Source organism: Octopus bimaculoides, chromosome 5, assembly GCF_046866305.1.
Source record: "Octopus bimaculoides isolate indiv1 chromosome 5, ASM4686630v1, whole genome shotgun sequence".
In the NCBI taxonomy this organism is placed as follows: Eukaryota; Metazoa; Mollusca; class Cephalopoda; order Octopoda; family Octopodidae; genus Octopus; species Octopus bimaculoides.
In genome coordinates, this window is record NC_142932.1 from 62321397 (window position 1) to 62333021 (window position 11625).

General features: G+C 37.5%; 1 protein-coding gene across 6 annotated transcripts in view; it reads left to right on the top strand.

Annotated features, from left to right (window-relative positions):
- Positions 1–11331, top strand: part of LOC106872171 (uncharacterized) — a 59383-nt gene extending 48052 nt beyond the window's left edge. For 5 of the 6 annotated variants that reach the window (XM_089352337.1, XM_052967767.2, XM_014919059.3 and 2 more), the window contains exons 4-5: positions 9198–9480; positions 10669–11331. In XM_089352337.1, the coding sequence (XP_089208463.1) occupies positions 9198–9480; positions 10669–10784 (399 nt within the window). In that variant the 3' untranslated portion in view covers positions 10785–11331. The remainder of the gene's footprint in view (positions 1–9197; positions 9481–10668) is intronic. The other variant, XM_014919060.3, reaches the window with a different exon arrangement.
- Positions 11332–11625: the final 294 nt, after the last annotated feature.

Sequence of the window (11625 nt, forward strand, 5' to 3'; positions counted from 1 at the left end):
TCTATATAAACTAATAATGAAAGCCCCCTTGGATTGGAATGTTTGCTACAGAACAAAATGAGATTGAATGTACATATATATTCAACCCAAAGTTATTTTTTTATCATAGTGTCCAAGAAATAATAGGAATAATCTTATTATTATTAAGAATAGACTTGGCTGATTTACTGCACAGGCATGGCTCTATAGAGTAAATTGAAAGTATCAACAACCAGAGCCTTATGTTGGCCAAAGGGAATTCTAGAGGAATGATGTTCTAAGATAACTAGATGTAGTCATTAGTACAATATCTGAAAGAGTGAACAAAGTATGAGTGACAAGAGAAGATGCACGAGTGAGTGGAGGTGGCATGAGGTTAACCAGTTTGAAGAGCAGAGGTCACCATAACAGCAGTAGAAAAAAACACACTTATATATATATATATATTAGGTATTAGGATTTACCTTATCTATCACTCACATCCACTCCGCTATGTGCAGGTAAGTTGACTTTTTTCATTTCGTCAGAGATTCTAACCCATCTTAATTTACTTTAATCTAACTTTTGGTATAACTCAATTAAATTGTAATTTATTGCCTGCTCCTTCTTTCCTCCCTTTTTCACTCTGTAAAAACTCACCTAAGTTGCTTATCTATCTTCATTACTGTTATGACTCCAATGTCATCCCAATGGATAGCTGCCTATCCCATTTTATCCTATCTACTTTATCATTAAAATTTGCTTATAGCCTGAGTCATTGTGTTCTGTGTTTTGAAAACCACCAGCATGGCTTTAATTCCCCAATTTTTCCATATGGGCCCACCCATTCCTTCCCCCACCACCTACACCAGAAGACACTCTTTTGTACAGGGAATCTCTTATGGCACCTCCCTTCCTCAGTTGTGGCATCCACATTACTGCAATACAAACGCACCAAACTCTGCACCAAAGAAAACAAAACTAAACATGACTATGCAGTACTTAGTTTTATTGTGTCATTAATTAACCAGCGAATTATTTTTATATAATTACCTACACTTATCCTGTCTATTTATGTAATTTACATACCTGTATCTCTATTAACATTGTTATGTATTAATGGTCATATGTGCCCCCCCCCACACACACACACACCAATGGAGGTGACAATAATTAACCAATTAGCCTATATATGTATTTACTTGTATCTGTACTAACACTGCTTTTACTAATATTGGTATAGCATCCATTTCCAGTGGAGTTAGCAAGTGTAACATGAATGATGATGGATTAAATGCGAGCACAAATGCTCATTACAACCTTCTTTTCAGATGCCAAAGCCGCAGTTCCCCCTCCCCATGTTACCACCTGCCTCCCCTTACATTTCCTCTGAGTTGGCACTGTCAATGTAGGTACATTGAATGGTAGGTCTGTTGAGATTGTTGAGGTGCTTGAACAGAGACGTGTTGACATGTGTTGCATCCAAGAAGTAAGGTAGAAGGTATTTTCAGCCACATTCCTCACAGGCAAAAGGCATAGGTATAAATTTTTCAAGGAAGGTAAAAATGATGGGGTAGGAGGTGTGGGTATACTTCTAGCAGAGAAATTGGTAAATAAGATGATTGAGGTTGTCAGAGTATGTGATAGAGTACTTGAGCTTAGACTAGTTTTGCAGAGTATCATGGCAACAAACATCTTTGCCTATGCCCTACAGCTGGGTCTGCTTTTATGATACTCTTTTATGATACTCTTTTATGATACTCTTTTGAAGGCTGCTTCAAAGACAAATGACAGTGACCTTATCTTCATAGCTGGTGATTTCAATGGACATGTTGGGCAGTACCTGGGTGTCATCCATGGGATGCATGAGGGCTATGGAATTGGTTCCCGAAATGAAGAGAGAACATAATTACTGGAGTTCTGTGTTGTGAATGACCTAATGACCAGCAACACCAACTTCAGAAAACCAGCCAGTCACCTGGTAACCTATAATTCTGGTGACCATGCTAACCAGATTGACTACATTCTCACCAGAAAACAGGATTCATGGCTGCTCACAAATGCAGAGTCCTTCCCTGGTGAAGAATATGCCCCTCAGCATAGGTTACAGGCAGAAAGGATTCCAAAAAGCAAGCCAGTTTGGAAAAGAATGATCTGGAAGTTTATGGATCCTTTGAATAGTCAGAGATTTAGAGACATCCTAACTGAAGCATTTAAGGAGGAGGAGATGGAGGAGTTACAGACTTATAACATAGAATATAACTGGAAGTTCCTACAAGACAACTTACTGAGAGCTATAGACCAAATTTGTGGTTGGTGCAAAGTCTCAACCTGACCTAGGATGACATGGTGGTGGAACAGTGTAGTTGACGGCCACTAGAGCAAAGAAACAGACTTGGAAGGACTAGAAGGGTGGTGGTAGCAAGGAGCTTTATCAGGCAGCTAGAAGGGAAGCTAGGAGGCAGGTATATTTAGCAAGGGTTGAAGCACAAAGGAAGAAGTTTGCCAATGTTCTGCAGTGTGAGGACCAGTGGCTTGAAGTGTTTCAGTTTGCAAGGCAGTGCACCTGGAAAAATTGTAATATTGTTGGAAAGGAGTGTGCTTCCATGGATGATGGCTCACTTGCAGTTAATGATTCTGCAAAGAAAGAGGGAGGCTTTGACGTGCCACTATGGAAGGTTGCTAAATGTAGAGAGCCCATAGGAGAAGGAGAGTCTACCTAAGGTGGATCTAACAGAGGGACTGGAAATTCAAAGAGACAGTAGCATGGTAGATAAATCCATAAAGGATATGAAGGCCAGAAAAGCTCTGGCCCATCAGGAATCACCACTGAGATGCTTAAAATATCTGATGTTGTGGGTTATGGTATAGTCACCTATATAGTTAATCAGGTAACTACACTATAGTCAACTACTACAAAGATAAAGGTGATGCCTTAGACAGAAATAATTACTGAGTTATCAAACTCTTGAATCAGTTGATGAAAGTTACGGAGAGAGTCATAGCCCAACTAATTAGGGAGAGAGTTGGTCTAGATCAGATGTAGTTTGGTTTTGTGCCAGGGAGAAGCATCACTGATGCATGTAAGGCAGCTGCAGGAGAAATACTTACCCAAAAATAAACCTCTGTACTTAGCTTTTGTTGACATGTTGAAGGCCTTTGACAGGGTCCCCTGCTCCTTTATCTGGTGGTCAATGCAGAAACTAGGGATAGATGAGTGATTGGTGAGAGCTGTACAAGCCATGCACAAAGATACTGTCAGTAAGGTGAAGGTTGGGAATAATGAGTATAGCAATGAATTCAGTGTACAGGTAGTTCACCAATGATTGGTCCTCAGCCCCCTCTTGTTCATCATAGCCCTCCTGGCAGTAACAGAGGAATTTAAGTCAGGCTGCCCCTAGGAGCTCCTCTGTGCTGATGATCTTGTTCTTATCACTGAATCACTGTCAGAACTGGAGATTAAATTTCAGATGTGGAAGCAAAGTCTGGAATCAAAGAGTTAATTTAGCAAAAACCAGTCTTAGTAAGTAGGAAAGCAGATAAATTATAAATCCCTTCAGGTAGATGACCCTGCTCAATTTGTAGAAAAGGCATAAGTAGAAACTCTATAAGGTGTACTCAGTGTAAGTTGTGGAAACATAAAGGGTGCAGCAGTATCAGAGGAAGGTTAACAGGGAAAATAGTTTTTGTGTGTGGCAGATGTACAGGTACAAAAAATACTAGAAATGTACAAAAAATAGACTCCATCAAATGTCAGTGGGGTCACCTAGAAGTAGTTGACAGCTTTTGTTATTTAGGGGACCAAGTCGGCAGTGGAGGTGGATGCTCCGAGAGCATAATTGCTAGAATAAGAATAGGCTGGGCAAAGTTCAGAGAGCTTCTACCTTTGTTGGTAACAGAATGAAAGGCAGATTATATGATCCCTATATGAGAACAACCATGTTACATGGTAGTGAAACATGGATTTGACTACAGAGGACATGTGAAGGTTTGAAAGAAATGAATTTAGTGTGCTTTGCTGGATGTTCAATATCAGTGTACACATACAACAGAGTGTAAGCATCTTGAGAGAAAAATTGGCCGTAAGAGGCATCAGATGTGATGTGCAAGAGAGATGACTAAACTGGTGTGGATATGTGATGTGTATGGACGAGGATCTCTAACTGTAGAGGAAACCTGTGTGAGAGGGAGACATGGAACATGGTGGTGAAGCATGATCTTCAAATGATAGGTCTTATGCAGGCAATAACAAGTGATTGAGACCTTTGGTGATATACTGTGATTGAGAAGACTCATCAAGCTATGTGAAATCATAGTCATGGCCAATGCTGTAAAAGCACCCATCACACTCTTGGAGTGGTTGACATTAGGAGGGGTATGCAGCTGTAGAAACCATACTGATCAGACTGGAACCAGGTACAGCTTATCATTTCCAGTCAAACCTTCTAACCCATGCCAGCAGGGAAAGCACTCACTAAATGAGGAAGATGGTATATTACATAAGAGTATATTCAAAAAAGACCAAGCATTGTCTTTGTATATAGTTTTTTTATTCTTTCTATAACAGCTGTCATATGGGAATATTGTTTTTTAAGGGTTTGGACTGGTTGTGTAAACCCCAGTATTTTGTATAGCATTTATTTTACAACTTTTTAAGATAGAATAGCAGAATCAGCCTGGGTAGCTTTTGAACACAGAACAAAAAGCAGAATGTATTTTGTCCAATGCACTAGAGAATGCTTAAGGATGAGAGAGGGAGGAAAAACAGTTTCCTGCAAAATGACCTGTGTGGTTATGGCTACTCACATCTAATATGGAAAAGAAAATGTGGGGAATCATTGGTTGGAGCTGCAAGGTGTAGGAGGGTGTCAAGGTGCCAAAGTACCCCTATAAGGCAAAAGGTGAGTGTAAGTGGGTCTACTAACAGTATAGCCCGGCTTTGTCCGGGATTAAGTTAGGATTATTAAGCTAATCAAGTTCTTTATTTCAAACCAAACTAAGTAACATCGACGTCAAATTTGGGCAGAATCAGTGTCACAATGGGAGCGCATGGCTTGGGAGTTTGATCGACACCCCCATCATCTAAGACCTCTTTGCTGATGGGTTGGGAACCCTTCCAGCAAGGAAAATAAAATGCCCAAAAGGGCTCCCGATTCTCTGTGCCAGAAGCAGTTATGTTCAGATCACAACTAAGTTTAAGCATATATATATATATATATATATATATATATATATATATATATATGGGCAACACACACACATACACACACATACGTACACCAATTGCATACATATTTTTTGTACGCATACATGTTCGTATGTGGTGGGGGGCAGTGCCCATATATCAACAAACACTTTTTTCCTCGATAGGAAAAAAAAACAACAAAAGTCTTAACAAAAACTTACTCGTCACTAGAAAGGGACTTAACTCCTGTTTGTAAACAATTGTGATTTCCCCAACTTGAAAATTGTTAAATGTTTTGGTTGAAAATTTATTTTTACTGCTATTCGCTGGTGCCTTTGGGAAAAATAAGTTGACGAAAATACAGCTAGGGTCATGACGAATGTCCTCCTAAAATTGGAGTGACATGCGTGCTAATTTGTGGACATGCATAAATTACATTCACGTACATACACACACACATCCTGCCTTTTATATATACAGATACATGGAAGGTTATATGGGTATGTGAGATTATATAAGTGGTGAGGGGCGGCAGACTATCAATAGTTAGAGATGATAGAAGGATGCAAAAGAAGGAAGAGCAGCAGGAGTAGTGAAGATAATACAGCTACTGATTGTGTGTGTGTGTGTGCGCGCGCGCGCTTGTACCCCACCACTGTTCAACAACTGGTGCTTTTGTTTGTTTATGTCTTCATAATTTAGTAGTTTTGCAAAAGAAACTGATAGAATAAGTATCAAGCTTAAAAGAAAATAAGTACTGGGGTTGATTCATTCAATTAAAACCCTCCAAGGTGGTGCATCAGCATGGCTAAAATCCAATGACAAAACAAGTAAAAGGTAAATGATACATATATATATATATATATATAGACCTACACGTGTACATGCACATATACATGTGCATGTATAATTCTGTATGCCTTATGGTAGTTGCCCATATATATATATATGCATATATATATATATATATATATATATATATATATATATATACACACACACACACACACACACATGTACACACGCATGCATGCACACACACACATATGCACACACTTCCCACATCCTCCCAAGTCTTTTCTTGTCTTCTTCTGATGGTTCCATTCATTTTAAGTATAGTCCACTTCTTCATGAAGATGCTCCACCTCAATGTGCATCACCTATCTATTCCAATATAGTCTTCTCTCTTGCATTCAGTTTTCTCTCAGTTCATTTGTGTTTCATCATTCAGGTACACTAATATTGTATGCAGTTCTTGGTTGCTTTATTTCTTCTCTTCTCATGCATTCTCCACTTACTTGTTTTATTTCTGTCTAGTTTTTAAAAGTCTCCCACATTCAAGGCCTACATCTTAAAACTGTGCAACATCAGTCTTTATACACAAGCACCAAACTATTTGCACTTCACTCTGAGAGAAAACTCCTTTGTTGCCAGCAGAGGTAATGGCTTACTGAACTTTTTCAAACCACTTCTTATTCTGTCTTCTATACTTTCAGTGTTCCTCCCACCCTTGCTAGTTAGGTCCTGTAGGAAAAAGAAACTAGCAATTACTTCTAGAGAGCTCCCCTAAGCCTTGGAAGGAGTCTATTTCACATGTGCTCTTAGTACATATTGTTCCTGTGAACCTTCCTATATGAATGTTACCTTCTCTGTTAGCCTCTGTGACCCCACTACACTTCTTGGGGGTAAACCCTTCTTCTCCTATGTGTTATTCTCATTTAATAGCTTCTTATAGACCTTCTATACCTGTTTCTTTACATCATTTGTAAGTGCAAGAGTGACATTATCATCCTGTATGCATTTCTCCTCAACAACATCTAAAGTTTCTCTCACACACCACCTTATAATTCAGAATATCTCATGCTTCTGATTCATCAGGCCTTGAACATTGGCAAATGTTTTACTCTCAGCTTTTCCTATTCCTAGATATTAATGACATTGATGTTGCTGTTGGTATTTTATGCTTTATAAATATTGATTTCAACAAACAATAGCCAAATTTACATAATGATTCAAACATTATGTAATCTTGTTAATTCATGTCATCAATGTCAGCATTCCCATCTACCTGTGTGTATATACAGGGTGCATTCCAGAAGTTTTCAGACATTTTCAGGTGGGACATTTATTAATTTCAAAGAAGTACAAAACTCTAGTCTCCTTTAAAGTGGGATACTCTGCACTTGTAATGCACTTGTAGTGCTCTAGCCACTTTGTGAATGCACCATGGAAGCCTGCCAAAGGGAAAGTATCTTTGTTGCAGCCTCCTTTATTTTCAAAATAACTGCCCTTTAGGTTTTCCTTCAGTTTGGGGAAAAACCTAAAGTTACAGGTAGCAAGATCTGGAGCACCCTGGGAACAGATTTTGCACGTGTTCAGATCTTCATGAATAAGTGTGTGTATAGTTGCCACTCCAACTCCAAACAGTATGTTTATTGTCTTTATAGACACACAATGGTCTTTATCCAAAACATTGTGAACTTTCTCAGTCAGCTCTGATGTTCTAATGTCTCTCTCCTTCCCTCACATTTCATCATTTCTCACCTTTTTGCCATCCTTGAACCACTTGCACCAGCAAAAGCGTTCACCCATAATCATTCTGGAGCATTTCATAAGTTTCTGTAGTGTCTTTGCGAAGCTGAATATGAAACTTTGTTGCACAGTGAGCTTCCAAACATCTCAGTTGCATTCTGCAAACTAGTCAGCTGTGACAAGCATATTTAGTAGGGTGTGTTCAAAGTGCTATCTCTTTCAATCTAGAATAGCAAAAGTTAGGAGGTCAGTTTATTAGATGCATAGTAAGGATAGACTAAAATTACAAAATCAAGGACAGTTGTACCTGCCTCTCCTAAAAAAGTCTCAGAACTTCTGGAAGGCACCTTGTATACCCTAAATATGCTTGTATCAACAATTTTTCCATAGGGTTCCTGATTATAGCAGAGCCAGATCAGCAACATCTTCAGGAGGTACCAGATTATAGCACTACCAAGAACTATGAAATACATGGTATTGCATTACAGGTGCGTCCACCAGCCTGAAAACTATCTGCTCAAGCATGAACAGTGCCTGCAATGTTTTACTGGATTGCATGTGTTATACCTTTTTCTGTGGATACACTGTGCATCTCATACAACTGCTGACTGAGGAAGACTATCTACTTGTAAGAATAATTGAACCTACATAATATTTTTTAATAATCTACTATTGTTATTTTGTGTACAAAGCAATGTATACAACTACGAGCAATGGCACATGTGAGCAGAGAGGCTTCGGCCAATATACATGTATGTATCTGTACATATGCATGTGTGTGTGTGTGTGTGTGTGTGTGTGTTGTAATGTTGTAAGAGTGAAGTGTGTATGGATGGACGATGCTACATTTGCACTGCATGATTCTGAAAAGCAAAAAGCATGGAAATGTCACTATAGAAAGCTACTACATGGGGAGAATGTATGAGAAGGGAAGAATTTTCTTAATGTGAACCTGATGGAGGTTGTCAGCAGTATGTGAGATAAAGCAATTAAGGATATGAAGACAGGGAAGGTTCCTGCTCCATCAGGAATTATTGGTAAAATAGTTGGAGTAGGCTATGGCCTAGTCATCCATATAGTTAATCAGATTGTACAGGAAGGTAACATATCCAATAACTGGTGTTGCTACTAGGATAAATAAAATGCCTTTGAGAGAAGTAACTACAGAGGTGTCAAACTGTTGTCCTCATCCATACACATCACAGGACCACACCACTCAGTCTTCTCACTTACACTCCATATCTAATTTTTCTTATACTTAATTTTTTTCTCAATATATTAGTACTTATACAAACATATTCATACAAATATATGTGTATGCATGTATATGTATGTTTGCACGCATGCATATATCTGACAGGCTCCTGCACAATTTCCAAGTTAAATTTGTTTCTTAAGACATTGGTTGACTCAGGGCTACAACAGCAATCACTTATTAAAGTTGTCAAATCTGGAATCTTTGTAAAGCACCTTATAAATAATATTATTTTCTTTCTTTCCTATTTTTCACCCTCCTCTATAGATGGTTCCATTACTCAGTGTTGTTGAAACCAGTGGATCTGATACCTACCCAGACATTGTTGTTGATAATCTACAATTACAAGTTCTCATGGACCGAATAGTCAATGCCAAGAGGCCAATTTCACCTGTTAGCATGCACTATTTCAGTCTTTCAGTTTTGCAAGGAGCAATTAATTTGGTCTTTTCCAAATGGGAACTAAAACATTCTTCGGGTCTTGGTCTAAGACGCACAAAGGCAGAAAGTGGATGTCCTCTCGATCGTAGAAAAGTCGATGCTATTGAAAGTAAGTAATGTTTGGTAACTTTTCAATACTGTCATTGATTTTTAGATCAAACTTGATACTAATTTAGCTGACCAAAATCTTTTCCTTTCTTCTCAAAGACGTTTTAATTAAGACCACTGCAAGACTTTGTCATGAATCTAATACCACAATATCCAGAATAGTCTTAGGTGACTTACTTATGATTGTATAGGTTATGTAAAGTAAATTTGGCTATTATTTCTAGGTAGACATTGCTGATTCATCAGTTGTATAGTAAAAGGTGGTTGGGATTAGGTGCTAGTGATAATGATGTTGAAGTTTCTTGTAGTGATGATTGTACTAGTGGTTGAACAGAATGATAGTGATGTTGTGATGTTGTTGTTGATTACCCCAGTTGATGTTGTTGATTATTCTCTATGATAAAAACCATCCTAGCTATCACTATCCAATCCATTTTTTTTAAGTAGTGTCCATCTAGGGCCTCTTTTGCTTTGGCTGTTATTTCTAGCAAATTGTGAAAAAAAAAATGTAAAGGTTTCTTTGTAGTGGTAGTGATGGTAATAATGGTGATGCTAGTGGTGAAAGTAATGTAGGAACAGTAGAAGTAATGGTGATAGTGAGATGGAGGTGTTGTCAATTTTGCCCAGGTCAGTCTTAATCTAGTAGATCTATAAGCTTTCCAGCTATGACTATCTCATCTATTTTTCTCTTTTTTATATATAGTGTATCCAAACTGGTAAACTATGATTTGATGCAAATTTCACTGCTCTTTCTGATAATAGTGAGATTTGTTAGAGATAAAGATTGAAGCTGTGGTGATCGAAGCGGTTATAATGGGAGTTGTTGTTGCTTAGGCCCTAGTCATCCTTGGTCAGAAATTGTTTTTGTATATCTAAGACTACATTATCCAATGTGTCCTTCATTTTTTTAAGATGGCATGGGAGTGTAATTTGAGGGAGATTTGGATGTTCTTTCTAGCAAGTCAAGCAACTATGTAGAAGTTCATCTTTTGCTTTGTAAAGTTAGTAGAGATACTGAGGAATGGGTTGTAATGGCCAAGGTTGTGGTGGTTGTGATGATAATGGTGAAAGAAATGGTAATTTGGTCTTACCTTTTAGTGATTATATGTTGTTATTTAATTTTTAAAACATGTTTTTTGTAATTAATGGTGTAATGTTCTTTTCTTATTATCCTTTCATTAATTTGCAGCATTTTATTTATCCCTGTGTAATGAGTACCAACTGACAAAAGTATCCAAGGCCATATTTCATAAAGCTTTCACAATAAAAATCAGCAATGCCAAACGTGATCATCGAAAATCATAAACACTGGAACTTAATGGATATTTTAAATGGGGAGCAAAAATATAATCATCAAGCATGGAATCATTTTAGAAACTTTCCAGTTAGCTGTTATTGCTATATACAAAATGTTTGACCTGTATAGCTTACAAGCATTTCTAAGCTGAAACGTGTTATTAAAATGTAATTTTCATAATCATTGCCATCGTTACTAACATTTGGTTATTATTGTTGTCTTTCTCATCAGCATTATCTAAATAAATTTTCCAGGGAATTTGGTACATCATTAAGAATTCAATATTACATTGGTTTTTGTTTCCAGTTCATGAATCTGATGTTTTTTTTAATTTAATATGCATCCAGTCTAGGGCAATGAGTTGGTGTGAATTGTGCAGGAATTGCATTCTACATCAATCATTTGGAAGAAGATCTGATACTGCAACAAAAGAAAGCTTCGTAAGCTCTGCAATCTTGCTTTCATCTTAGTAAGCACTGTTTTGAGTAGCAAGTATTGGCAAAAACTTGAAATAAACAGTCTTTATTAATAATAAATATTATTTTCACTCAACAATCTGTATCGAGTTGTTCATTCAGTGCCTGTTTAGTGTTACTAATTTCACAAACAAGCAATTATAAGATATACAAATGTATGTATGTATGTAATGTATGTATGTATGTATGTATTGTATTGTATTGTATCTTTTTCTTTTACTTGTTTCAGTCATTAAACTGTGGCCATGCTGGGGCACTGCCTTGAATTTTTAGTCAAATGAATCAATCCACTAATATTTTAAGCTTGGTACTTATTCTATCAGTCTCTTTTGCAAACCACTATGTTATGCAAACACACCAACCTAGTTGTCAA